The sequence below is a fragment of the Cyanistes caeruleus genome, chromosome 4 (genome assembly GCF_971803275.1).
Source record: "Cyanistes caeruleus chromosome 4, bCyaCae1.hap1.1, whole genome shotgun sequence".
NCBI lineage: Eukaryota > Metazoa > Chordata > Aves > Passeriformes > Paridae > Cyanistes > Cyanistes caeruleus.
This window is the reverse complement of record NC_141704.1, coordinates 22,602,558-22,629,815: the sequence shown is the minus strand read 5'-3', so window position 1 is coordinate 22,629,815 and position 27,258 is coordinate 22,602,558. Positions and strand designations below refer to the sequence as shown.

Below are 27,258 nucleotides of genomic sequence, written 5' to 3'. Positions count from 1 at the left end.
CAATATTGTATTGTTAGTTCAGATGTAGTTTATATATTTGGTCCTTCTCTGCAGTAGTGCTCTATGGCAAATTATACATCTCCATTTGATTTCTTCTTATGAACTATGGCACTTTTAACATGTTTTGAATTTCCTTGGGTTGAATTTGGACCAATTATCAGAATTATTTTGAATTCTGACCATGCTTTGCAATGTCCTTATACTTCTTTTCAACTTGATGTCACTTGCTATTTATAAATGCACTTATTATTCCATCATTCAATTTGTTACCAAAAAATTTGTTCAGAATTGAATGTGCAGTGGAGTATTTTTTGCAGTTCTACTTCAAAAAAATCCACTTTGATAGTGGATTAGACTTCATTTTTTCAACTAGATGTGCAATCACCTCATAGGTATTATGAGGTTACATGTTATGTGGAAACAATGTCTAAAGATTTACTAAAGTCAAATTGTTTCATTGCTAATATTTGCTTTTTTTCACTAAATCGGTTTCTCTGATTTCTGTTTACTAGATCAATTACTCTGTCAGAAGAAAGGAGATTATTTTTATGTAATGTGTTCTTGACAAATAAATGCTGACTGTTTCTTGTCTTCATCTCCAGAGCTCATAAACGGATTGATTTCAAGGTAGTGGTGTGAGCAAATGCAAAATTGCAAATTGACTTGAGATGAAATAAAAATAAATCCAAATGGTGCTTTTTTTTTTTTTTTTTTTTTTTAATTTCCCAGAATGAATGAAATACAGGAAGATAAACATGAAAGATGCAGATTTTATTTGATTTTTAAAATTCTTTCATTTCAAAATTCAGGATGGAAACCTTGATAATGCAAAATGAAATTTCAGCCTGTGGTAATGAAATGAAACTTAGTCATTTGATTAAATTAAATAATACACACCTAAAAGATTAAAATGTCTGCATCTAACAGTTTTCCTGCAAAATTTAGCCTCTAATGCCATAGCTCATGGGGAGAATGTGATCATTTCAAAGACTGGAATAAAATCACTTTACTTTAGGAATCATCTTCAGAAATTCTTGAAGTTTATCTGTAAACTTGAAACCCCATTAAATCCTACAATTCTCATTTGGTTTCTGTTAACTTTGGTCTATTATATCAGAATACAAAAAGTCTCTGCAGAATATTGTTGCAGAAAAAGTTGAATGTTTTTATTGATGTCTGCATTGCTATTTCCTCTGCTGCTAAAAAACATTTGCTTTTCTCCCTAAACTATTATCTTTTAAATTAGTTTTTCTACATTAGCTATTTTAATTATTTCAAATGAAAAATAAGTGTCAAAGCCAATGAAAACAGTGCTATCTCATTGAAAATTAGAATTTTTACATTATATCAAATTTCAGTTGGAAAAGTTTTCAGTTTTCATACTCTGAATTGAATAGCATGTTCTTTGACTAATTCAGAATAAAAGGTGATCACATCAGTTTTCAATCAAATTATGCTGTAGTGCTATTAATTGAAGTAGAAACTTGGGTGGATATTTTTAGGTAAATATGAGATACACATTGCAGATATAAATACTTTTTGAGATGGGACTGGATTATGGCTTCAAAAACTGCAGGAGAGGAGGGGCTAAGAGCTGGCAAAAGACAGGTGAATAAAAGCATCATGCTGCCAGCTTGTATCCACTTCAAGCTCACTTTGCCTCCATAGTTAGATATAATTCTGCAGATGAACATTCCTTGTGTGTGCAAGGCCTTAATTAACAGACTGAACTAACTATCTTGATATGAAATGATATTCAGAGAGCAAATGAACATGCAATTGCATATTCTCATCTTGTTACCACCCTTTTACTTGTCCAAGTGCAAAATAATGCAGAGTAGAGAGTATCTCCATGAGGTGTGATTTCATACTGCCTAACTGATCTACGACTCCTGTGTGCTGAGCTCCACTGGTTTGCTGAATAAAGCAAACAGATTTCCATAACTAGAGACAAAGTTCATTCTGTGGGAAAAGCTTCATGCAAATTTCTAGTAATTAAATTGTTCAGATATGAAGCATTCTTTTTAACCTTCCCCCTCAAATGTCCTGTAAAAGCTTGCTTCTGGTTTGAAGTCTGCAGGAAACCAGCAAAAGTGTGTACATTGAAAATGGAATGTTATGAACGTTATTAAAGTTTCTTCATTAAAATCTCTAGAAACATTTTGAAACACAAGTCCTTCCATGCAGATGGTGTTTATTATTACTATCACTTTTGTTCTTTCTCTTTTATTGTAGAATGTTTTAGCTCTCATGTATCTTGCATGAGATAAAAAGAAGCACTTTAAAAAGAAGTGCTGTGGTAGGAATCTTCAGTCCTTTGTGTGGCCCATGTGATACTGGAATACTAATAACAGTAGCACTTTTTTCCCTGAGATATACTTCTACCATTATTAAATATGCAGAAGGAAGACAGACTGTTGGTTTCCTGACCATAGATGTTCATTTTCCACAAAAAATTAAGCTCTGGAAGGAGTGACATGGGCAAATTCGAGGCAAAATGAAATAGAGGAACCTGTTATAGAACAAAATAGCTGAGGAAACCCATGACTCTTTTGGTTTTCTTTTCCAATAATGTTTTTTCAGGTATAGTTAATGAGGGATATATTGATGATTTAAATAGAAGTCACACTGCTCTGTCAGCCTGAATCTGAGAGACAGTACTAGATGTACGCTGTTTTTCTAATAGGAAGTCTCCTGACTTCTATAAATAGACATGTTTCAGTTCTGATTGTTCTGTACTGAAATAACTGGCTAGAGGTTTAATTACGCAGAATAGAAAACACAAGTAATGGCAGGCATTCAAGCTCTCCTGAACTTTTCTACTTCCTGGGCACTGGCTCAGAAGCAAACCAGATCTGAGGGTGCTTTTTCCTTTTCTTCTCTTAGGTACATTCGTATTGATCACTCTGATGTATCCTAAAGGCAAGTACACAGTGCAGCATATCCTCTGGAGTCAGGGATCAAATTCTTCCCAGGGCAGGATGTGTCACAATAAACAAGGGAAGGAAATGAACTGCTTCTGAGAAATGGAGCTCCCTCCAGCTCCCTTTCAATTTGCACACAACTAGGCATTGTGATTTATATGTAATTATAATGATTTATTCAAAGGTGTTTACTAGTCAGAGGCATAAAAACTTGCTTATCTGATAATTACATAGCTGGTGAGGTCATTGAGTAGGTTGTTAGCACTGCCAAACTTTTGCACTAAAGTGAGATATTTGCTTGTACATTTCTTTAATGCTTCGTTTGTTTGCTATCTGTGACATTTTTATCTACCTGCAGGGGCTTTTTTGTTGTTTCTTTCACAAAGAAGCATGTAGTGAATCTGTCTTTCCTAAATTTCATATGACCTAATTACTTTTATACCATAATACTGGTTCTCATAATGTGAAATTGAAGAACTTGTTACAGTAATAAACGCAGTATAACTGAAAATTGATCTCTTCAGCTTTGTCACAGTGCTTATAAACATAAAAAAGTGATAGTTACTTTCACAGACCTGGATCCATTCTATACAATCAATTCATTACTGTACTTAACATAAATTGAGTGTTAAATCTCCTTAAGTGGAATCTTTACCCTGCTTGACATTTGTAATCATGATTGGGATAGGAAAAAAATACATTTTGGAGAAAGAAAGAAAGGAAATAAATAAAGTAAATACCTCTGTGCACCATCAGTGGGACCAAATTAAGGGGGTAGTCTAAGAAAATTAAGAAGGTATCACAGATGGATAGCACAACATGGAATAAAATACATGTAATCTTCCCAACCTTGGGAAAAAGAACCAGCCAGTCCCTGAAATACCTATTCTGCAGGGAGCTTTGAGACCTGATTCTATACTTTTGGATGCTGTACTGCTTCTTTGACTGCCCTTTCTGTTTGTAAGTTCATTATTACTGATTGTCTTCCTGTCAATGAAATAATTCACTCTTTATTGAACATATGGTGTCCTCGGCAGATGTAATAATTCTGTTGTGAGCTGTCACCATCTCTAACTGGTCCATATAACAAAGCTTGTATACAGAACAAAACAAATGACCATGTGAGGAAGCTGACCAAGGTTATTTGAAGCAACAGTGGCATTTCTAAACCACATCACATGATGAGATATCAGCAAGTTCAAGACCTATTTGTATCTTCAGGCCAGCTTTGCCCCAGGAAGGAAGGATCGCATTAGCTCGGAAGCTAGCAATCTAATTACCACTTGCACACCAGTTCTAGCTCTGGCAGTCTGGTGTCTAATATTTAAGAATCCACTACACCAAAATTCCTGCTATTTGCAATAGCATGGCCAGTAATATGTCCTGTAAAATTTACTTCCCATTAAAGAAACACCTCAGAAGAATACCACCACTGCACATACTGGATACATGTTATAAGCATGCTTATTGAGGAGTTCAGAAAACAAAGAACAACTTAAAGCAGCATTGTGTTACCAAACTTTTTAATTTCCGAATGTTAAACTGGTCAAACAGCAGGGTTTGGACATCAGCAGGCAAGTATAACAGGGATTACCCACTGTGAAATATACTTCCAAAGCTTGAACTGTGGTACCAAATATGTCTTTTATCCTTCTGCCACCTGTAGCTGTTCATGTAATTAGCTCTCAACAGTTTGCTGTTCTTCAGGATTTTGCTCAAAAGTATTTTTTATGCAAATAAGAATAGCATGATATTTTCTTTCTCAAAGTGCTTCTTTTCTTTCCGAACAGGTGGTTTGACCCCTTGGGATCTTTTCATCTGCTTATCTTCCAGAAGAAATGATGGTACTGGCTGCTTTCAAACAGAAGATTTGAGAAATATAGAGCATTTCCAGAAGGTATGAGATTACTGTACTATCTTTTGTGGGAATGGAAGGACAGGGTAGCCCAGATTTGCAGCACTCACTCATAATAAGAGAGGTATAAAATGTTTATTTTATACTGCAGCAGCATTGCTTAGCAGAAATGTTTTTTCATGTTTTCTGTTTACTGAGAAATACTTGTCAGGTACCAGTATTTCATTCTTCTTTATATCACATCCAGTTATCATAAGCAATTTCTCATTTGAACATAGTATATTAGTTTGATTGTAAGTATTTTGTAAATATGTAAATGTAAATACTGAAAACTGTTACAACTCAGAGTCAAGTTTACCTTTGCTCTTCTTTAACTTGAACTTTTGGATTCTTGGCTACCCCCAACCAGCATGTCTGGCTGCAAAATTGTCTAAAAAGGCAATTATTTAAGCAATTTTCCCTGTTGGAAAAGGAAATTTAGAAATAATGAGAAACAATTAGAAAATGCATGCAATATTTCAGAATGATAGTATAGGCAGAAGATAGAGATGCATGAATTTAGGCTTCATATCTTATATCACTACTTAGTTTCACCTATGCAATTCCTCCCTTGTAAAACATAATTTAGGCACTTCTGCAAACAGTGACAATGCTCCTACAATCGATAATGTGTAATCTGGACCAAGGCCTTCAAGGCCTGCAACCAGCTTCTGCATGGTCCAAAGCATTGGTAGTACCAATTATCTTGGTATTTTCAGGATTTTTTTTTCTCACCTGAGCATGTTGTGGACACAGTTTGGGTTACTTAGATATGTAATTTCCATGTAAACACTTGACCTGTTGATAAAGATATGTGAGTGATACAAACTGAAGTCTTTGATAAAATGTGGCCAAGTTACAGGTACAGTTTGACTTGTATTTTAAGTAAAATAGCACAGATAATAATGGCAAGACTCTGAATTATTGACTCCAGCTTGAGGGTCTGAGAGAAATGGAGCTGCTTTTAAAAGGTGCCTTTGTTGATACTGGTGGCCACAGAGGTCAGAGCTTCGAGCGTGTGCACTGGGGTTCCCTGGGAAAGGATTCCCTATCAAAGTGTATGCAAAGTGAAATTTTTATGGCAGTTATAGTTTGCTAGAAACATGTTTTGAATATGCTCAGACAATAAAGCACCCTAGGCTTCTGCAAACTGCTTTTTTCTCATTCTACCTATAATAACATATCTGGGCCTCTAATGCTGTGCAATATAATAATCCTGACAGCATGCTGCAATGTCCAGATGTGTCACACATGAATAACTGAGACACAAGGTGATCAAAGGAATTTTCCAAGTTCTCTCAGGAAGTCTGCAGCAGAGCAGGGACTTAAACCAGATGGCCCATTCCTCCAGAAAACTTTAAATATTGAACTAACATTACTTGCTGCTGGCATGTCCGTACCAAAGTGCAGCAGTGTTTTGCTGCAGAGCCTGCTTGTGATTTAGCTACATTGGCTTACTACTGATCCCAAGCACAGCAATTCAAGAGGGTATTTCCATGCAGGGAGAGACAGTGGTTGGTAACTGAACAGAACAGAGAAGCTGCAGAGACTGAAAAAGGGACAGGGAATGGGTTAACATTCAACAGCCATAGGGAGAGGTAAAGGCTTAAAATTTTGGGGTTTTATGGACACAGAGGAAGAGTCTACACCTTAATTTCATTATTCCAATGTCACAAGGAGGGCAAAGTTATCATTTCCTCTTCATATTGATGGGAGTTTTACACATGAGGTATCTCTGATAAATTAAACACAAACCTACTTAAGGCATTTTCCATTGAAGAAAAAAAGAACGTTTTTTTTGAATGAAATCTTTAAAGCTTCTCTTTCTACATACAGGTAAACCTACTTCCAGAAATCCAGCATTTTCTTTGCAGAAAAGAGGGATTATGCCAGATAACAAAAGCCTTTTCAGGTAATCTGATTTCTTCAAATCTGCATATGTGATCATGGTCTTTTAATAGTAGTTACAGGAAGTTTCTGAAATGAGACTGTTAAGCTTACAATTCCATTTTACTTTTAGCCATGAATGCATAGAGGGAAAAATGAAAGATTGATAATCCATTTTAAACATACTTAACTATAGATTACAATTATGCAGTATCTTTCCAGGTAAAGATATTGCATTGTTCAGCTGTTGCATGTTGCAGAAATAATTTGGCTGTGTCTTATTTTTGGACTGTTTTGTGTTAATATAGTGTATTGGTATTTACACTTCTGTGACCTGGGCTTGGTGTAATATGTTTGTTCAGCTTTGCAAAAATGTTGTGGCATGGAGAAGGAGTAGGAGTCACAGTTTGGTTTCCATCCAGACATAATTTACTGATAAAAAGCCTTTATTGTGTATTAAGATCATCAACCAGAAAAGTTTAAAGGTTATGGGCGAGTTTCCAAAGAATTCTAATTTACCATGGGTAAAATTCATCTTTGAATAGAAACTGGAAAAAAACTGTTGTGCACTGTATTAGGTCTATTTAAACTTCCCTTTCTTTTACCCTTTTATATATATATATAGTAAATTTAACACAGAAGGAAAGGGTTCATTACATCTCATTTAACCATTTAGGAGTTAGGTGTCCTCTGAAAGCAGTATTCTAGTCTTCCATTTAAATAAGTGGAGAGAGATACAAACCTACAAATGCTACTTCTTTTTATCTTAAACTGTGTGTTTAAAATAGATGTGTGGAATTAGTCTCTGCAGGTGCTTGCTACCCAATTATGTCTCACCACTGCCTGGAGAAATTGGTAGGCCCTGCTCGTGTTGTAACAGATTGTCTTAAAAAAAACATTGGTTCACCTGCCACTTGAAAAAAGGCCAATTGCAGTGGCTTTATTATTTTACTGCCACAAGACCACAAACACAAGAGGCACTTACTACACACAGAGCTTTCTCTTTAAAATATGCACACTTTTACTGCCATCCATAAATGTGGTACAAGCCACTTTGTATTATTAAGCTGTTTGGTGTTTTCTCCAGTGCTGGTTTTATGTAGCAAGCTTCTGATAGTGGGAGTGGCTTTTGTGAGAAGCTGCCTGAAGCTTCCCTTCAGTCCAGCAGAGCCAATGCCAGCCAGCTTCAGGATGGATTTGCTGCTGGCCAAGGCTGAGCCCATAGTGGTGGTAGCACGTCTGGGATAAAATATTTAAGGGAAATAAAACAATTGCACAACAGCACCTGGAGAGATTAGTGAAGAAGGAGTGGGAAGAGGTGTTCCAGGCACCGGAGCAGAGATTCACCTGCAGCCTGTGGTGCAGCCCAAGGGGTGACAGTTGTGCCTCTGTAGCCCATGGATGTACATGGGGGAGCAGAGATCCACCTGCAACCCATGGAGCACCCAGTGCCAGTACAGGTGGATGCCTGAAGGAAGCTGTGACCCTGTGGGAAGGCTCCTGGCAGGAGAGACCTGTGGAGAGAGGAGCCCACGCTGGAGCAGTTTGCTCCTGAAGGACTGCACCCCATGGGAGGGACCCATGCTGGAGCAGTTCATGAAGAACTGCAGCCTGTGGAAGGACTCTCCTTGGAGAAGTTCACAGAGGACTGTCTCCTGGGAGAAGGGACCCCAAGCTGGAATGTGAGGAGTCCTGCCAGTGATGAGAAAGGAGTGGCAGAGGCAATGTGTGATGAACTGACCACGGCTCCCATTCCTCTCTCCCTGCGTCACTGTGGGGAGGAGGTAGTAACTCAGGAGTAAAACTGAGCCTGGGAAGAAGGGAGGGATGGAGGGAAAGTGTTTAAGATTTAATTTCTTGTTATCCTACTCTGAATTTGATTGGTAATAAATTCAATTAATATCCACACATTTTTTTTGCCTATGATGTTAATCAACGAGTGATCTCTCCCTGTAATGCCTCACAAGAATTTCATAAGTTTCTCTTGCCTGTCCAACTGAATGATAGGCTTTGGTGGGCACCTGGCATATAACCAGAGTCAACCTACCACATCTTGTCTTCAGGGAAGGGCCATTTGTAAGCATCTTATTCCTTACTATATTTTTAGTGCTTTCCTGGCAAAGAGAAAAGGCCTTGTGACTGATGGTGAAATCCCAAGCTAATACATGTGCTTTGCGGTCTGGCTCTGAATCTTACCCTCACAGCAGAGGAGGATTATTCTAGCACTCAGTTGAGGAACTATCATACAGAAAAAGGCCCATCCCTTACTCCTCTGTTACTAAAAAGAAAGGTTTAGAACCTAAATTAGTTTTTTAAAGTAAAAAATAAAAAATCCTATCTCTTAAATCTAAGTATCTCCACATCAGCATGTGACCTAGGGCTGAGATAGCTATTTCAACATGAGGTTCTTGTGACAATTAAGATGCCATGGAGAGTCCAGCATGCCCAGCAGAATGGGCAGATTTGCCACAGAATCCATTTCCTTTTGGTCCAGCAGCTAGAGGTTTAGAGGGGTATCCTGTGGTATCCTAGATGGCAATGGATGTCTATTTGTAGATACTGAATTTAACACTTGGTGTTTAGAGTAACCAAGCCCAAAAGAACATTTATTTTCAGCATAATTCAGGGTTAGCTGAATTGCTCCACATGGACTTTATAGACTACACTTATGTACACTGACAGGAATGGCAATTTAGACTGTGGTACACAGTGGGGACATCTCTGTATAGACCAGACCTTTAAACCCATGAATTAATCCTATTCAGTATCACTGGATATGTGACATGTAATCTAGAATGAGTGGAATTTATCCATAAAAGGTGAAATTAGAAGGAGAAGGGTAAATAATTTGATTTCAGGTTCAGGGGACAAAAAGGGCATAAGTTATAGCAAACTAGTCTAGAGGTGAGACTTCAGATACTCCCCCTTCCATTCATCTGATAAAGCCAGCTCTTTCCACTTTCTTTTGCTTGCATTCTCCAACAGATCTCTCTTTCCAACAATGGCAGAGTTGCCAATTAGCAGGATTTGTTTGATCCTCAATTTTAAAATTATTCACAGAAAGAACAGTTCTCATTAATATTTCCTCCACAAAACAGTTTGTTTCCTTTCAAATCAGCTATGTACTTTCCCTCTTGTGTGTTTGAGTCAACAGGGTTTCTCTGCAATTCCTGTTAAAGAGGATCAGTTGGTTTGTTATTACTGTCATTTAGTCAGCCTTCAAGGAGCCAAGCAATTTCCTGTAAAACTGAAAATACAAAGAATTATGTTCTCTAATTAAAGACATAGCAAGCTGTAGAAAGAAACACCAGGCAGCAAGGCTGAGAAAATGGTATTACTGGATATACTGTGGCTATGACAGTGGTGATGTGGATAGGCAGTGGTAAAGTGGTTTGGGTTTTTTTCATGTTACTTTATTTGTTGTTGTGCAACTCTTAAGATTCTAGGCTTTGTATTTAAGCCAGCATGCCCATTCTCATACCCCTGTTGTATAGGAAAGGAAATTATTTATACAAAATATCAGGACAGTGCTTGTTTCTTTGCTCTTTCTCTTTAATGGAAAATGTTTTTGTCAGTCTGGCATTTCATATTGCTTCTATCTCTATGGTGTTGGGGGAAATAATGCACTTATGAAATTCTTTTTAAGAAAGAAGCTGGGAAGAGAAAAAAGTTAGGAAAATCCATCTGGACTAGAGGAGCAAAAAGATTAGAAATACATGCTGTGTGTGGATAAATTGGATTACCATTGAAGACAGGAAGATGGTTGTGTGGATTTGTGGCAAAGGATTTGTGATGAGACATGAGAATAGTAAAAGATCTTAGAATTCGACATGGAAGACTACTTGCTGCACAGTCTGAGAGGATTGTTTGAACAAGTGCTTTTGCAGGGCAACTGGCCCAGTTTTTACTCAAGTGCCTGATGTCTGCTCACTATATGGGACTTGGGCCTTGAGAAGGTTCTGATATAGCTAATGGATAACCAAGGAAGTCTCCTGGCATTTATTGCTCAGGTCAGCAAAAGCTTCAGTAGTTGTAGTGATCTGGAAATTAAATCTTCCTGCAAATGACCCAGACCTAGAAGCTCTCTGAGATTGGAAAATAACTGTAAAAGAGATTTCAGGCGTTCATACCTGGTAACCCACCGTGTGTGGGTTTAGAACTGGGCTTGGATGCCTCCTGGAAGTACTCCCAGCCAAGGGATGGAGAGGACTAAAATCCACAATGTAAGCAGAATTTCCCAGATTCAGTATAGGACACAGGAAAAGCATCCTGATGCACGTGCAACAAATACTATATTTGATGGGTTTTGCCTGGGAAAGTAGTGGAACTGTTTATAGCATTGCCTCCCTAATTTTCCTGTTCCCTAAGGAATCCAAACTAGTGTCTTTCCATGTAAGCATTTGTCTAATTTCATCACTTCCAGTGCCCAGCCTGTGCTATGCATAGCTATTTTCTCTACCTGTGCAAATAATTGATCCTTCTTTAAAGTAGTACTTCTGCTGTGTGCCTTCCTTCTGTGTTTCTGTTTATTAGTGCCCCTAGTGCAGACACTTTATGAGTGTCTGCCAGCCTCATGTGCTCCCATGATCTCCTGCTGGGCTGGCCAGCAGCAGGAGGTCTTGGGATAGGCATGAGCCTAATGAAATTGTATGGGAGGGAGAGCCAAGATAGTCCAGCTGTGTGACTGTGTTCCCTCTCTGTGATATGTTCATGGTCTGGTGCTAACCCTGTGCTAACTTTCTTCTTCTGCTGCCTATCCCCAGTGTCCTTGGGTTACTCTGGAGTTGACATGAAAGGTTATCACCTGAGGGGGTAGGAAGCAAGACTTAGTGGAGCCACCTGTGGAAGAGAAGAGTTAGAGATCAAATTTATTTTCTGTTGTAACAATTCTATATCTCTGAGACATGAATCTGATTTTTTTTATAGAAGGATGCATTTCTTTTGGCAGCTGGCCCTTATAAATATTTGCATACCAGTTTTGATCAGGTTTGTGCCTATTACCTTTCTGCTATTGAAGTTAATAGGAGCTTCAGGAGTGGCCAATAAAACCAGCATCTAATTTTTCCAATTAATTTGATTACAGACTATGTGAGGCAAGAATTTCATTGGTTTTACAGCAGTGTCAAATCTCAGCTAGATAAGAACAGCAACATAACAGCAAACATTAGTAGTTTGAAAAGAAATAAAGCATCTAAATTATGTTAATTACTTGGCCTTCTATATTCTGCCTTGCCACTAGTACAGAATTGTGGCTCTAATCATGCAACAGTCAGCCGGCATTGTCACTGAGCTGCTTTTTCCAAAGTTTATAGCTTATCTGTGTAATTAAGTTCTAGTTTGAATGGTGCACACAGAAGAGGCAACCCTTCTAAAAAATACTGGAAAAAAACCCCACACTTCTAACTTTCATTCATAAGATGCTTTAGGAATGAAGACACAAACACTATACTTAATGCTGTAAATAATATTTTTCATGCACCTGCCAAAACAGAGACGTAAAAAACATGTTAAGTGATTAATCTAAACTGAAGCTGTATTTGCTGATGTTTCTAAAGGGACAAATAAACAGCATCGTACAAATGTAGCACTGTCATAATTTTATCTTTTTAACTCTGAAACTTCACAGTGAATTTCAGTGCATTTCAACCCACAGTTTAAATGAATTTCCCTCTAGATCTGTTTTAGTATAAAATTGTTTGGTTTTTAATACTAAACCTGTTCAGGATAGTTTAAACTTCCAGAAATGACAGGCAGTTTGACATTTCTCCATTCTAAATATCCAGAGTGTGTTACTTTCAGATTAAGTGTGTTACAGAGAGTAGGATCACTGCATTTTTTTAATGTAAAAAGCTTTTAAGGGCAGCTGAATCAGTAGTCAGCAGTGGGCAGGATATTAGACTTGCATCAATGTTGACATCGCAAATAAAGCTCGTAATGCATATCAAGACCATCACATATTGAGTTTCTAGCAAAAAAACATATTCCAGTGAACTCAATGCAAATTTTTCCAGGACTTCACTGGGGGCAGGATTGCCCCTAGTATTTCTAGTTTCCTTCAAATATTCATCATCTGCTTTGAGTTTCACAGCTACACTTTTCTAAATGCATAGGGTATAAAACTGAGTGCTAAAGGTTCTCTCTCTTTTTTTTTAGCAACCTCAGGCCATAATGTATAAGCCATTGTACAGTACTAGTCTTTGTTTCAGTCTTTTCATCCAAAAATCAAATGGGTAGCAGGAGGCAGTTCAATGGGATAGATCTGCTTTCTGTGACAAGTCTCAAGGCATGTAGTTGAAGTGGTTCAAGTGAAATCATCCATTCTCCAAAATAAACACTGAAAAACAGACAAAAAATTGCATTTTGCATATTCATTGCTTTCACAGTTAAGCAGCTTAGAGCGGGTTGCTGTACCTGATTGAGCCAAAGGTTACCAGGCTTTATTTTGATCAAAATTCCTTGTCCTGGAGGACTCAGAAGTCTGCTGAAGAATCTATGTAAGATTTTAGGCATCTCCTGATCTCCTGATTGTGGAACAATCTTTGCAGCTTGTTAAACACACCTTTCCAACCTACAGAGATTGGAAAATTGCCCAGCTGTAAATTCTAGAAGAGGACTATGTTGTAGAAATATAGCTTGCCTGGTCTGTATCGTAGATAAGCTCTTTGTGCTCCAGCAGCCAACACAACAATATGGAGTTCTCCTAACTCACTGAGGTGCCCTGTCAGAATGCAAACCTGCAAAGCTGACAGAGAGGACCTATTATCAGTAGTTCCTGAGTATGGTACTGTAGAAACAGCTGACAAATGACATGAGGTACCATTCTCTCGTTTTTTTTAATGTCAGAGAATTGAGGCTCCTGTTAGAAACAGACTACCACTATGAAACTCTAGGAAGACATTCCAAAGGTTTCTATGCAGATGGAAAGGCTGCTCTACAGTTTCAGCATCAATGTACTTTAAGGTTCTAAAGCTGTCTTTTTCTTGCTAAAAAGAAAAGCAATTGGATGAATACCTTGCAAGTACAAATGTGCTGAGTTTACAATGTAATTTTATGAAAGAAATGAACAATGTGCTGGGCTCAGAAGCACAGCACTTCAGTTACATTTCAATTCATCTCTAGCTTTGTGCTTCATTGAACAACCAGGAGCTCCCATGGTGACTCAATCCCTCTTAAAATGTTTGTAACAGAACTGGCAGTTGATGGGCACTTGAGAAACAAAATGACCTTTTTCTCACAGACAATAGTCTTAATTGTTCCTTGCTCCATGTCTGAGGTGTGTAAAATATAGTCTATTTGATCTTGTACAAAGTAAAGAAATTAACTAAAAACCCAAATCATAACCTTACTTGTAACATTAAGGGATACTATAGAAGGAAAGATAAAGGACACATTCTCATTCATCTTCTGTTTCTTTTTCTTTCAACCAAATTTAACTCAGTTCAACCAGAAGGGTATTCTCCTGCTGAATTCCTTGCCTTTGCAGGTCATCAGATGTTTGTGTTAACCTAAGCATTCCATTTATCACCAGTCCAGGTGGCTACAGCCTGGCTTTGCTCCAGGAATTCTTAATTTTTCCAAATGTACTTCTAGCTACTGGTAAAGCTTTTGCTCAGACACATGTTGTAACTCTTTAATCAACTGTTCTTTATTATGTATGCGTTGAATCTCATGTTACACATCAGAACTCTGAGGCAAAGACAAGTAAATAACTTGTGAGCTGGAGATGGGGGGAGAAGGAGCAAGAAGTCATAGCTGTGTAAAAACACTTGAAAGGCCTCATTAGATGTCAGTGAGGCTGCTTCATTAGGTATCAGTTGTCACTGTCAACTGCTCTGTTTGACTGTCGTACTTTGATAGATTGCAGTTGACAGAACAGTATCTGCCGCCAGTTCATGTGACAAAGAGGAGCTTAATTTTTTTGATCTAGAGGTGTTGACTTGCTTTGGTGGATTTTCTACCTCCTCTGCATATGCCATGCAGCTGTTCTTATGTCTCAGGTCTGTATTTTACCTCCTGCTGTGGTTAATGTGTGAATTCAGGTGAGAACATGTAGTGGCCTCCTTACTCATCAACATGGCCTCACAGTGAACACCCTAGGAAAGGGTGAAGTGGTGTTTTTGTTGGTGTTTGCAACGGTGCCATTCCAGAGATGTCAGCATCAGAAACCTTTTTCAAGCCAGAACTTCAGTGAAGCTTGGGGTTTTTTTTTCAAATTGAAAGCAAGTATCCAGCCATAAGTCCTTTGCTTTACACTGGAGCATTAAAAATGGCAGTAGCAAAAAGTACTTGTGGCAAAGCCTGCAGCTGCTCCTCAGGAAAAACAGCACTTTGTGTAAGGTTTCCATTACTGCATAGCCACTGTAAAAAGAAAAATAATCCTTTTTTTTAATTTTTTTTCCTCTGATATTTAGAGTCTGCTGTAAAAATTACGATTTATAAATTTCAAATAATAAGATTTGAATTTTTGAAAGAGTGGATGTAGTCTGGACATGGTATTAGGATGCTATGACTCTTTCTAACTTGGTTTCCCAAGCTGCCTGACACATCAACTGCTGAGCCTGCTTCACCTCTTCCACTATAAAATGTTGATGTTGTTTATGTACTTCAAGAGGACTGCTTAATTAACAACAGCTTGTAGAGTGATTTCAAGATGGAAAAACATGGCAATTACTGCAAACAGTAAAGGCACTGCAGGCTAATTTTCATTGATGATAAAGTTGATTAACAAATACACAGCTCTAATAAACACTGTTACTGCTTTAGAGTGCAGGAGCAGGTGAAGAGTTACCATGAGAACGGATGCAGCTGAGTGTGCTCAGTTCAACACTACTGATGTCTCTTTATTATTATAATTGTGTTCATTGATTACTAGGAGTAGATTTACCAAAGTGAGGGAGAGTCACTCCCTTTTAACTCTGCCTGATGGTATACATGCTTTGTGTCATCTCAAAGGAAGTGAGAGTATCACTTCTTAGAGCCCCCTTGTGATGGGCTGTCTCACAGGGGGATGCCAATGCAAAACCAACAAAGGGGTGTAAGGCACCAAAAAGGTGCTCTATAGAAGGTGCATAATTTATGAGCATTGCCCTTTTTTAGTTTTCAGTGCTAATCGTCAGCACCCTGAAATTTGTTTAACTTTCTCTTCCTTAAGACATGGAAGGTGATTTTTTGGTTTTTGGGGTTTTTTTGTTGTTGTTTTGTTTTGTTTTGTTTTGTCTGTTTGTTTGGGGTTTTGTGTGTGTTTTTTGGGGTTTTTTTTGGAGGAGAGGTGGCTGGGGTTTTTGGAGGTTGTTGTTTTTTTTAAGTTAAGGCATTTTTCAATGACTTAGGGCAATACTAATGATCTTCTACCCGGTAGTTTGAGAATTCGAGGACAGTTGTGTTTTTCATCTGTCCCTACCCATTTGTTTTACTTTGTTAAATCCAGCTCCAGGAAATGGTCCACTTGGTAGTAACAAATTAATTAATGTCAAAATAATCCTTTTTCTTTCCCTGAAACAACTAAAACTCTCATTTAAGAAGGATAAGTACAGGTAGAGAAGCCACACCTCATTATTATCAAACTCTGTCTTGTGAGTTGTTACTTGTTGCTTTAGCAACACAATTAGAAACATGTTTTTAAAAGGAGAAGACACATTGCTTTCTCTTGAGTAATGGTATGTACAGCCCTTCTCTGCCATGTTCTTATTTTCAGTAAAATGTTTACTTTATTTTAAATAGCTAAAGTGATGCACAGGAGCAGTTACATGGGACCATTGCTAATTACTATGGTGAACTACCATTGTCTATCTACAGGGTAGAAATTGCCATACTAAAATGCCCTTGTGTCTTTACATCAAGTCAGATATGGAAAAAATACAACTAGATTTTGCAGATCTGATTCCTAGGCATATTCAGAAGCAAGTCTGCCATATAAATTACTTAATGGGAGTTTACTGTCTTCCTCCTGTCACTACACAGTCAAGTAGGCAGAGAAGTCTGCCTTTGTCGCTGTAGCGTCAAAATCCAGGTAGTCGCTTGCAAAGTTCATATCAGTTATAATGCATAACACAACAGAAAGATGTCAGTGGAGGGTGAATATAATTTGAGCATGATGTGCTCTAATAAATAACTGCCTGGTTTTGATTATTAGAGCCTTTAATCCTGTTAGATGGTGTATGTAAGGCAGAGGACCAGATTAATTCTAGATCCCAGGTGAGACTGGAAGGTTGAGCTGAGCTGATCTGATGAATGGCCAATAAATACAGACAATCACAATGTCATTTTAATAGCCTCTCTAGGAAAATGAGTATTATTTTTCTTTAAATGTCTGTTTACAGCTCATCACCAGGAACATAACATAAGTTTTATTTTTCATTTCATGTACCAAAGTTGAGAGTGCATGCTTTAGAAAATACGCTCTAATTCATAACATAGCACAATGCAGTATGTCATTAAAAAGAAAAATAATGTGGTTTGGGAATAATTTGAACAGCTTGATTTTTCCTGGCCATTACTTAAGAACTTGAAACGTGAGGTGTGTTAAGCTAATGAAAACTACCGACATGAAATATTGACACAACATATTGTCAAAATATTGACTTTGTGCCTTTTTTATCAAGCACAGTAAAAGCAGAAAATACATACCACTCATTGACTGATCTCACATCGCAATATTTTGATTACTATTAATAGTCACATGCCTCAATAACCTTGAGAACTGTGGTACATCAGTCCTGCTCCCGCTGTATTTGGTGGCAGAACTGACTCCTATATGTTTTAGTACCTGCAAATTGTAGCCTTAATGGTGAACACAGAAACAAGGATATGTGCTTATTTATTGAGCTATGTTATTACAGTGGCAAAGTCCCTTGGTTCCTTTGTCAAAGAAATTTTTATCCCCATTAATTGTAATTAGTGCTTCATAAGAAACTAAGTTTTGGTATTCTATATTTGGAAATCAAGGATTTCAAAATTTTTTAGAAGGAAAAAGGGGATGCTTTTTTGTATGCATTATTACTGCACTTACCTCTAAAGTGGAAATTGCAGCTAAGCCTTTCAGCTTGCAGCTGGAAAGGAATTTTTGGTGGGGGTGAAACTCTCTGCTAGGAGATCCAAAAAGGTTTATTGTCTCAGCATTTGTTATTTTACATTTTCATCTGATGTTGATAGCTCCTCTCTGTCTATTGTATTTTATACATTTAATCCTTAGCAGCAGGAGTCCACTCCTGCTTTCAGTGCTCTGCTGACTTCCTTTCTCATCTCCTTGGTACTTTTACAGACCTGCAGCTCCCACTTGTCACCCCAGACTGTTCTGGCCAGCCTGGACTGTCAAGGGCCAGCACCGCAAGAAATGTGTCCCAGAGCAGCACAATCATTGAGCAGGCACGTGCCTCCCATCCGCAGCACTGGTGGAAGCAGAGCATGAGCACTAAGCTGTAAGTTAATGATAACCCACCCTCAGAAACTGCCAGTGCTTCAGCACACAGTTTTTTGGGAGTCAAGGATGCAGAATGGAGCAAAAGAGGAGACTACAGCAGATGGAGCACCTGGATGTATTGCATCTCATACTTGCAGAATGTTTTTTCCTGTTATTAGCCAAGTTTGCACGTTTTGGTATAAACGTCCAAGTCTTTATGTTGAGGCATTGAAGCACCTCAACAGATAAATATAGAGACACCCCAGAACCTTTAGGTCTCAAGGTGGCTGAGCTGTTTCCTGCTCCTATCCTTGCTTTGCCCCTAGCACAGACCCTCATGTGTAGTTCTTTGCACAGAGATTCTCCCTTTAGGTGAAGAACCAAGAAGTACTTGATAATTCGTCTGGTATCAAGTGCTGTTTCCTACACCACACTATTTCACAAATTTTATGTTCTGAGGACCTGCTTTTCTGCAAAGGGCAGAAAAATTTCTCCTTAAGACAGATCTTATTAGACTTACTTAACAGATAGCAGAATTGAGGTCTGGAAAGGCCACATATTGCCAAAAATTACACAGAAATGGAAGAAGAGCCCTTTGTCTTTTACCAGTGATCAGTCTTAGAGACCAATAATTTCTGTAGTCATCTTCCCATTGAATTTTCTGTGAGGTAAATTGATACTCAGAGATTTTAACAAGACAGATTAATAGTGCCATTGTGAATATGCACAAGTATAGCTCAGATTTTCCCAAGTAATAAGCTTTTAAATAACAGGTTTTTTTCTTGGGTTTGCTTTTTCTCTGTTCTGTTTCTATGTGGCTGACTCTCTTTGTGTGTACTGTGGTAGAGGTAGGCTAATTTATAGAGAGCTGTGTCACTTCTTAAACAAAGTTACTTGCAGAATTCTTAGGTTTAACTGATTTATTAGGGGTTATTTCTAGGATCCTAGTCTTTCATAATATTTGAAATTACTGGCTTTCATTAGGGGAAATACGCAGCATCACATGTTTCTGTCCCTTTATTACAGAATAAAGTGCTAACAATAGTGCAGTCTTTCCATAGGTTTGAGTGGGGATGTTCTTCTGAATTCACTACAATTCAGCATTATATAGGATACCTTGACTATGTATTTCTGATATTTAAGATGCTTGGATTTCTTTAATGTTTCATTTAATCTTGATTTAATCTTTCACTCTGAATATTCTGGATTTGTAACACTTAATTATTCCTACAATGCAGTTACCCATATGTACCCTCAAACATCACTCCCTGAAAATATAAAACCTGATTTAATCTACTGTGTTGCTTAATTTAGGGGAAAAAAAGGCTATTTTCCTATTTCCACTAATTTCACTATTTCACTATTTTCTTATAGCTCATTTTCAAAATAACTGTAATATATGCTACATATATTTAATGCTACAACAATAATAAATGCAACATATTTTTATTTCTTTCCAGGAATCAAGTATCAACTACATCAGACCACAAGGACATCCTTAAAGCTCAAGACCTTTCTGTAATCATCAAAGCATATGTGCTTGTGACGTCCTTAACACCTCTGCGGGCATTCATTCATTCAACCACCACGGTCTGGCATCCGCCCAAGAAGAAGCATTTTACCATAAAGGTAAAACATTTAATTTCCTCAGCTTAACATCTTTTAGACAAAGTACATAGGCAGAAAACTAGAGAATATATTTTTTCTCTTTTACCCCTTCTTTATTAGCAGCCCGCAGCCTACAGAGAATATTCTCCTAATATGCAGTTTTCATTTCTCAGAACAAGTGGTGTTTGCTTCATGAAGCAGGAAAGCATTGCCCTATGCACTGGGGGCCTGGGATTTGCATGTGTCCAAGCCCATTTTTATTGGTGACATTTGACAGTAGTTGCAAAGTCAGAGTTTTTCTCTAAAGCACAGCAGTTTGGGTGCTGCTGTGCAGTAGCAACTTTTGCTGGGATATTGACAGTGTTGTGAAAAGGGGAAGTAAATATTTAAAACAGTTTGTTTAGATTTCTTTTTTAGATGCAGTAAAACAGAGGAGGAGAGGTCAGGGTCAGGGCACTTCTAAATAAAGGGAATTAAGTATACCATGGACAGGATGGTTCCCCCATGGTCTCAATTTTATGAAGAAGGATGTTTCATATGTGTTTTATATTAATTCTGAACATGTCCAAGTGCATGGAGATACCCCTCTCTCTCCACATCTTGCTTACTCAGCAGCCCCATGGACTTGCAAATATGCCTTCCTATTACTTTCTTCTTCTAGCAGGGGACTGTGCTTGTAACACATCAGCTCCTTGTGAAGAAACTACAGTTGTGCCACTGCTGCTTCTCTTTTGAAGAATTAAGGTCACAATATGACAATGATTTATTGAGGTTACATAGATCAGCTCCTGCAGCAGCTGTTAAAGGATGGGTGTGCTTTGCCCATGTAGACTTCCTGGGGTAAGAGCAGGTCATGGCTTTGGATGAGTCTGAGTTGTGGTATCACTGTCAGGACTGTTGATGATATCAGCCGTTTGGTACGTTCTACAATTTTAGCTCTCACCAAGTGGAGTGCCTAGCTTAAGCTCATTATCTAATTCTAGTCATTGAAGAAACAGACACCTCTAGAGAACAAATCATCCTACTCAATTTAGACACCAGTTTTGGAATGAGTTTCCTGGTGAAAGTGTTTGCTTCCTTCTATGGGCTATGATATTCTTAGAGAGCATGGCAAATTCTCAATTGCCAAAATTATGTGAGTTGAATCTACTTCTCTCTTGCCCACAGCTTAAACTATGGAAATCCATAGAGATACATTACTTTGTCATGTATTTTCCTCGGTTTAGATTTGTGAAGAGTAATGGTCACTTGCTTTCAAATCCTGGGATTCAGTTTTGTTCTATGTTTATTAAAATAGCACAATATCCAGCAGCATCACTGTTGCAGCTCAAGTAGGACTACGTTAAGGGCTAGTAGTCATTATTAATTTTGATTTGGCTCTGAAAAACAATTCCCACTGGGGGAAGTCTGCTGAACAGGGTGCCAGCCTCCATTTACAGAGCACTTTGGCAGCTGAAGAAGCAATAAAAATGATAGATGGAACTAGCAGTGCATCTATAGGGGTTCCAATCTATTTACTGCTGTTGTGGTGTTATGCCTTCCATTGCTTCAGACAAACTCATCAAAAGTGTGAAAAAAACCCCAAAACATAGGCACCTTTTGTGAAAGAAAACACATCTGTAGTGATGTAGATATTGACATGCAAATTGACAAAATTATGGAAAATGGGGTGTGTGAGGCTGCCTTTCAGCACAGTGTGCCCTATAAAGAACATGGAAGGGGGCAGAGAACTTCCAGGAGAAGGGAGACACTGAGAATTCATAAAGTGGCTAGAAAGCACTACTGGGAAAATCATATAGAGGGTCTGTATTTGATTCAGAGGCAGCAGGTGGGTCACCAATCAGAAAATTCTTGGGAGAAGATATGAATTCAGCCATTGATATCCTTTGTTAAGAGATTTTGTCAAATTTCTCAAAAACTTCATGCAGCCCTCCATCAGTTGCCAGTGTGGCATACAATTCCAGGAGAGTCATCCCTCCCAAAGTAGCCAGTGGAGCAATGCATACTTGTAGCAGCCAAGGAGCCTGGTCCAGAAATCTCCTAAGCTTCAAGCTTCTGACAGCTCTGTGTAGGACGGAAATTGCCACACTTTGAAGCTTCAACCTGTCAACATACAGACAGAATCTCCAAGACCTCTTTTTCCACTGATTGACAGAATACCCAACGGGGACTAAATAAGCCTAGAGGGAAGACTTTGGTCTGGAAAAATTTGCCAGTGTTTTTCCATAACTGACTGAATTGGTTTTATTAATATTTTTTTTTTAATGCAAATTTCAATTATCTGCTTTCAGTAATATTATACCATAATTTAGAGACCTCCTCAGTGTGTATGGACCTCTGGTCAGGAATTTTTTTCTCATACCAATATAATTACAACATTTTTAATGAGAAATTCATCCACATTTATGGTTAACTTTGTTTTGCTATCACAAACTCAGTATGTTAAGTATATTCAAAATTTGATCTCCCATGTACAACAATGCCTTTTGGTTGCTAGGAGTTACTAGAATGTGGGAAATATGAAAGGGAGATTTAAAAGAACAACTAGAGATGGCGTAGCTATATGATATCAATGATTGAGAGAAACTGTGTAAAGAAAAAACAGGAGTTTCATTAAATAATACTGCATTCCCCACTGCCTTTTTGTTATTAAACTATTGCAAATGATTTTTGCAATGCATTTTTGCTTTTTATCATCATAGTGGCATGGCTTCAGAATGATTCCTGGAATCACCATTGGTCAAATGGCAGTTCAGGAAGAGTTCAAGTGTGTTTTGCTCACCAGCTGCCAGGCTTTCTCTGGATTATACATATTTCAGTATTTCATTTCAGAAAGCAAAAGAAGGTAAATCCTGAGCTGTCATGAGGATTTTGTGTGCAGTCAAAGGGTAATAAAAGTGTGGCTCCAGATTTGAGCCCAGCATGGGAAGATACAAGAGATGCAGGGGAGAAAATGGCTTTCTTCCACACAGATGTTTAGATATGAGGTTTGTGTAATAGCCCTATTTCTTTGAGGAGAGTTGGAAACTGCTTATTTAGACCATCTGTGTGTTGAAAAAATATTGATAAAATAGAAGCTTTGTATTTTTCATATTGTACCAATAAAGAGAAGCATCTCTGTCAATGTATGCAATAATTCCTTTTGTGTTAATCGACATTATATGTGTGTATTTAGAAGAATGCTGACCCCTGAATAATTATCTCCTTTATAGAAACCAGTGTGCAAAGCAGTAGTTTATGATTAATTATTTCAAGGCTTAACACACTGCTTCCTTTGCCCTGCCATTAACCTTTCTCAACCTGATTCCAGTGCTTTATGAAGGGATGCACTTTTGTACACAGAAGTACCACATCCTGCATTATCAGGGGAGGTTCTTCTGTGGTGTCAGCAACTTCCCTTGGCCCCTGCTATGGCTCATCATCCTTTTGCTCATCCAAAATAGACAGGTGCCTCCTGGACTTGAATTTGTTGACTGGTGTTCTTGCATAACTCTTGATGTGCACAGATGAAACTGTTCTTAAGTAATTTTCCAGTCATGAAGTGCAGTAAGTATAATTTATTAAAGCAGTGCTATGATGAGTCAATATAACTGGCACTGAAACTCTCTTTGTGTATTATGCATTTGGAAACTTGAGTAAAGAATTTTTATTTTTTTTTTGTCTTAACATACATGCAAATAAAGCTGGACCCTCATCTTTACAGGAAATCAATCTTTTAATATGACAGGCTGGTCTGGTTTCGAGCCAAGCGTGGTGGAAATTAAGTTGCAGTATCGCCGTCAAGTGGCCAGCTTTGGTACTGCTTGAGTATTAGCCACACGTATTTAAAGTGAGATAGAATGTAAACATACATACAGATAAAGAGCAAAATTCTTGCAAACAGCTGAAAGGCTTGGGATTTTTTTCCTTTATGTTTGTTTATTTGTTTTTTAATTTCATATAATTTCCTTGTCACTTACAGGAGCAAACACACAAGAAAAATTACCATCAATTCTTAATCAATTAGATTGCAGGGTTATTTGGGACTAAAATTAAATTTGCTCTTTAGGTTCTGTTAGAATGCTGTAATGCTCTTCTTTCTGGGAGACTGAACATAATACAAATGCTGTCTCTGTTTTCTTTCCTCATGGTATCTATAATTTCTCTTTTCATTGATATAAGACCAGAAGTCTTTCTGGACTGGAGGAGATCACGGACATGCTTAGTCTGATACTCCATTTGTGGCAGTCAAGAGAGCATCATGAAACTGTGTAACAGGACAAACATAAAGTGGTAATGGTCCCTAGGCAGACTCTATCTATTTCTGGTAACCTGTGGGGTTAGAAAGACAAAACTGAAGTGTAATGAATATATGTCTTGATGTTTAATAAGATCCAGTGGGCTTTTATGCATACAATTCTCTCCTAACTTTTTAAATTTATGAATGCTTTTGGTCTTAGCAATGCTTTCAAGCAATGATACTGTACAGATTATTTACATGTTCCTTGAGAAAGAGTATTTATTTGCTTTAAAACTTCATCAAAGTCAAATATGACTTGATTTCATATCCTGTATTCTCATCTTAAAAGAAAGAATAAGAAATGCTTCCTTCTTTGTCTTCTTCATCTGTTTCAACCTGTCATGCAGTGCACAAATAAAATTCTTTCTTGAGTTCTTTTCTGCTTTTCTCGTTCTGAACATTCCTTTTTTAGCCAAGTAAGAGCTTGAGACTGATTGTCCTCTACGTGTGGATATGTCATAAGTTTTTACACTATTATCCTGGCTCTTAGCTCTCTGGTGTTTTTCCAGTTCACATATCCTCTTGCTTTGGCTGTTCAATCCAGTCAGCTCTCTAAGCATGCCCTTCTGTGGCTTCCAGCTTTCCTAGACCTGCCTCCTATTATCCTCATTCTTCTCATCTTTCCTTTTTGTTTTTAATTCCAGTTTCCCTTAGTCAAGCTGATACACTTTTGGCTCTCACAGCAACCTGGGAAATACTGTTAGTAAATAACCATTACTTTTCCACTAAAATGTCAGAGCTGAGTTGAGAAACCATTCTTAGTTCAGTCTCAGTCAAAAGGCTGAATTTCATGGTAGCTGAAGCTGGTGAGTGGCTTTTTGCTTTTGAACTTAGTCTTAAGAGCAAGGAGCTTTGGAGAAAAGAAACTTTTCTCAGATGGCCTTTACTTCTCCATGTAATTAAGTTATAAAAGTGTTAAGGGGCAAGATGTCAGGGTTTTTGTGAACAATTTTTTTTCTGGACAATTTAATATATTTTTAAAAAACTTTTGTAATGAAAAGTATATACAGAAGTGGGAAATCTACTGTTAAAAATAGCTGGACACTAATGTGGTTTTCCCTTTCATCAAGTGCCATGTTAGAGCTGCAGAAATAGGGCACATCATAACAATAAATCAGGAGTGGAATAAACAGATTTACCTGAAGCTAATGCAATAAACTTACGATAAAATACTGAACTGTTTTCTCTGTTTTTTATTCTGGAACCACTTCTACATGGCTCATGAGTATATTTTTCTTCCATTACATGGCCTTTGACTATCTTTATGCCCTCTGGTCAGTGGAAAAGGTCTACCTGTGCTAGCAGAAAATATAGGAAATAGCTTCATTGCTAAGTATGCTTCTTCCTTGCCTTCTGTGTGGAATTAGTTTTTATTCTTGCAGACATGTTAGATATTTAGATATTTCCATACATATAATCAAGGAGATTCTTGTTTGTGTGTAAAAGAATATTTTTATACCTATGAACAACTGCTTATGCCCAAAAGTATTTGGACCTGGTGAAGAAATTTCACCAAAGATAGACCCAGTAAGAAGAATGAATGTACAAAAGTGAACTGAGAGAATAGAGCCTATGTTGAAAGTTTTTAGTGATTTATTGAATTTATTCAAGCTATTTTCAAGAAGAGGCAATTACTGTAAGAACATGAGAGCCTGACGATCCAGCTGATCAGAAAGAGTGCAACAGCTCCAGTGCACAGCAGAACAATCTGGATAGGATGCCCTTTGCTACTTCAAAAAGGGTAATTTCTTGAAACCAAAAGTCATGCTTTCACCACTCAGACATAAACCTTACTTTCAACTCTTATCCTGATAACTTTTTCTGCCATGTCATTTTGAGGGCTACAACTAAGAACCAGCAAGATCTTTCAAAATCGATTAATAGAAATACTCTAAAGTAGGATGTTCTAAATCCCAAAATTTAAACCTCAAAATTGCATTGAATTGCTCAGTAGTGGTCTCTTTTCTTCTACCTCCTTACCTCTGAGGTAGATTCAGACCTCATCTATGTCTCCAAAGGGGAATTACTGTTACAGGAAAAAACGTAGGAGTTCACATTGTTTAACCAAACCCAGAAGTGTCTAACTGATGATATACAATCAACTGGCAGCCAGTAATTATAATATAGCTTCTATCAATTTCAGTAACAGAAGAGATAAATCATTATACCAGACACTTAAAACACTTCATTTAACATTGCACATTCCTAAACATCCTTCTGTAAATACTCTTGGGAACTCTAGTGACATCTGCTTATTCACCCATATTTATCCAGCCTCCATCTCACAGGCAACACAGATTACACAGTCCTGCTCTCCTGGGATGCAGTTTCCCTTCTTTTGTGCATCTCTGCTTGGAGAAGAGGGAGGCCCTGCTCTGTGGTACCCATTTCACATGTACCTATGCAGGACCTGTGCCCATCCTTACATCTCAGTATTCCCTGAAATCTAGGCAGAAGCTGTGGTGCCAGCAGGCAGATTTGTGACACTGCCTGACCAGGTTTTGGCTCCTGCTCTCTCCACCCTGAGTCTCTCCCATGATGCAAATTTTCATGCTCCTTTTCTATTATTTCCCAAGCTGACTACTCCTTTGTTTCAAAAGTCACTTTGTCATTTCCTGATTACTATTTAACCTTGCTGATGGTCACATTCTTCTTTATCATAATAAATTTGGTCAAACATCATCCCAGACAGTTCTGCGTATTCTAGACACACAGGTGGTGTTGTCCGTGGGCAGGCTGTATGAGCACTCTAGTGATAGATCTCCTGTCTTCAGTGTCTCACTTAGATTCCCCAGGGGAACCAAGCAACTTTAGATTGCAATTAATGTCACTGTTTTGAGACATCTGCTTTAGGATGGCATAAATTATGCTCTTCAAGCATCTGTGTTCTGCAGTGAGGTGTAAGAGGAACCTAGATGTTTAGCTTGTACATAGACATAAGCCATGTCATCTTGTAGTGTGGGATTCCTCCACATTACTGGCACCTGAGTGACTTGTCTTCATGTGAGCTGTGTCTCTGAACACCTGTTGCAATCAACAGAGATCAGTGCAGTCAGTAAAGGAAGGTGTTCTAATTTTGCATTTATGGCCATTAATGTTAGTTAAGGAAATGTTAGTTAATGTTAGTTAAGAAAAATCTTTTTTGTTTCATTAGGAGGCATGATTGTTTAGTATTGAGCTAGAAAGCAACCTCAGAAAGATCACTACAGTTTGATTTTATACTCTTTCTCAGGGCTATCCTCAGCTGGCAATTCAGGTAACTGCCCCA

At 37.9% G+C, this 27,258-nt stretch overlaps 1 protein-coding gene across 3 annotated transcripts in view; it reads left to right on the top strand.

Annotated features, from left to right (window-relative positions):
• CPED1 (cadherin like and PC-esterase domain containing 1) overlaps positions 1 to 27,258 on the top strand; it is a 146,397-nt gene that overhangs the window by 28,394 nt on the left and 90,745 nt on the right. For all 3 annotated transcript variants that reach the window (XM_086886999.1, XM_086886998.1, XM_086887000.1), the window contains 4 exons: positions 4,715 to 4,821; positions 6,655 to 6,730; positions 17,966 to 18,122; positions 19,564 to 19,732. In XM_086886999.1, the coding sequence (XP_086743125.1) occupies positions 4,715 to 4,821; positions 6,655 to 6,730; positions 17,966 to 18,122; positions 19,564 to 19,732 (509 nt within the window). The remainder of the gene's footprint in view (positions 1 to 4,714; positions 4,822 to 6,654; positions 6,731 to 17,965; positions 18,123 to 19,563; positions 19,733 to 27,258) is intronic.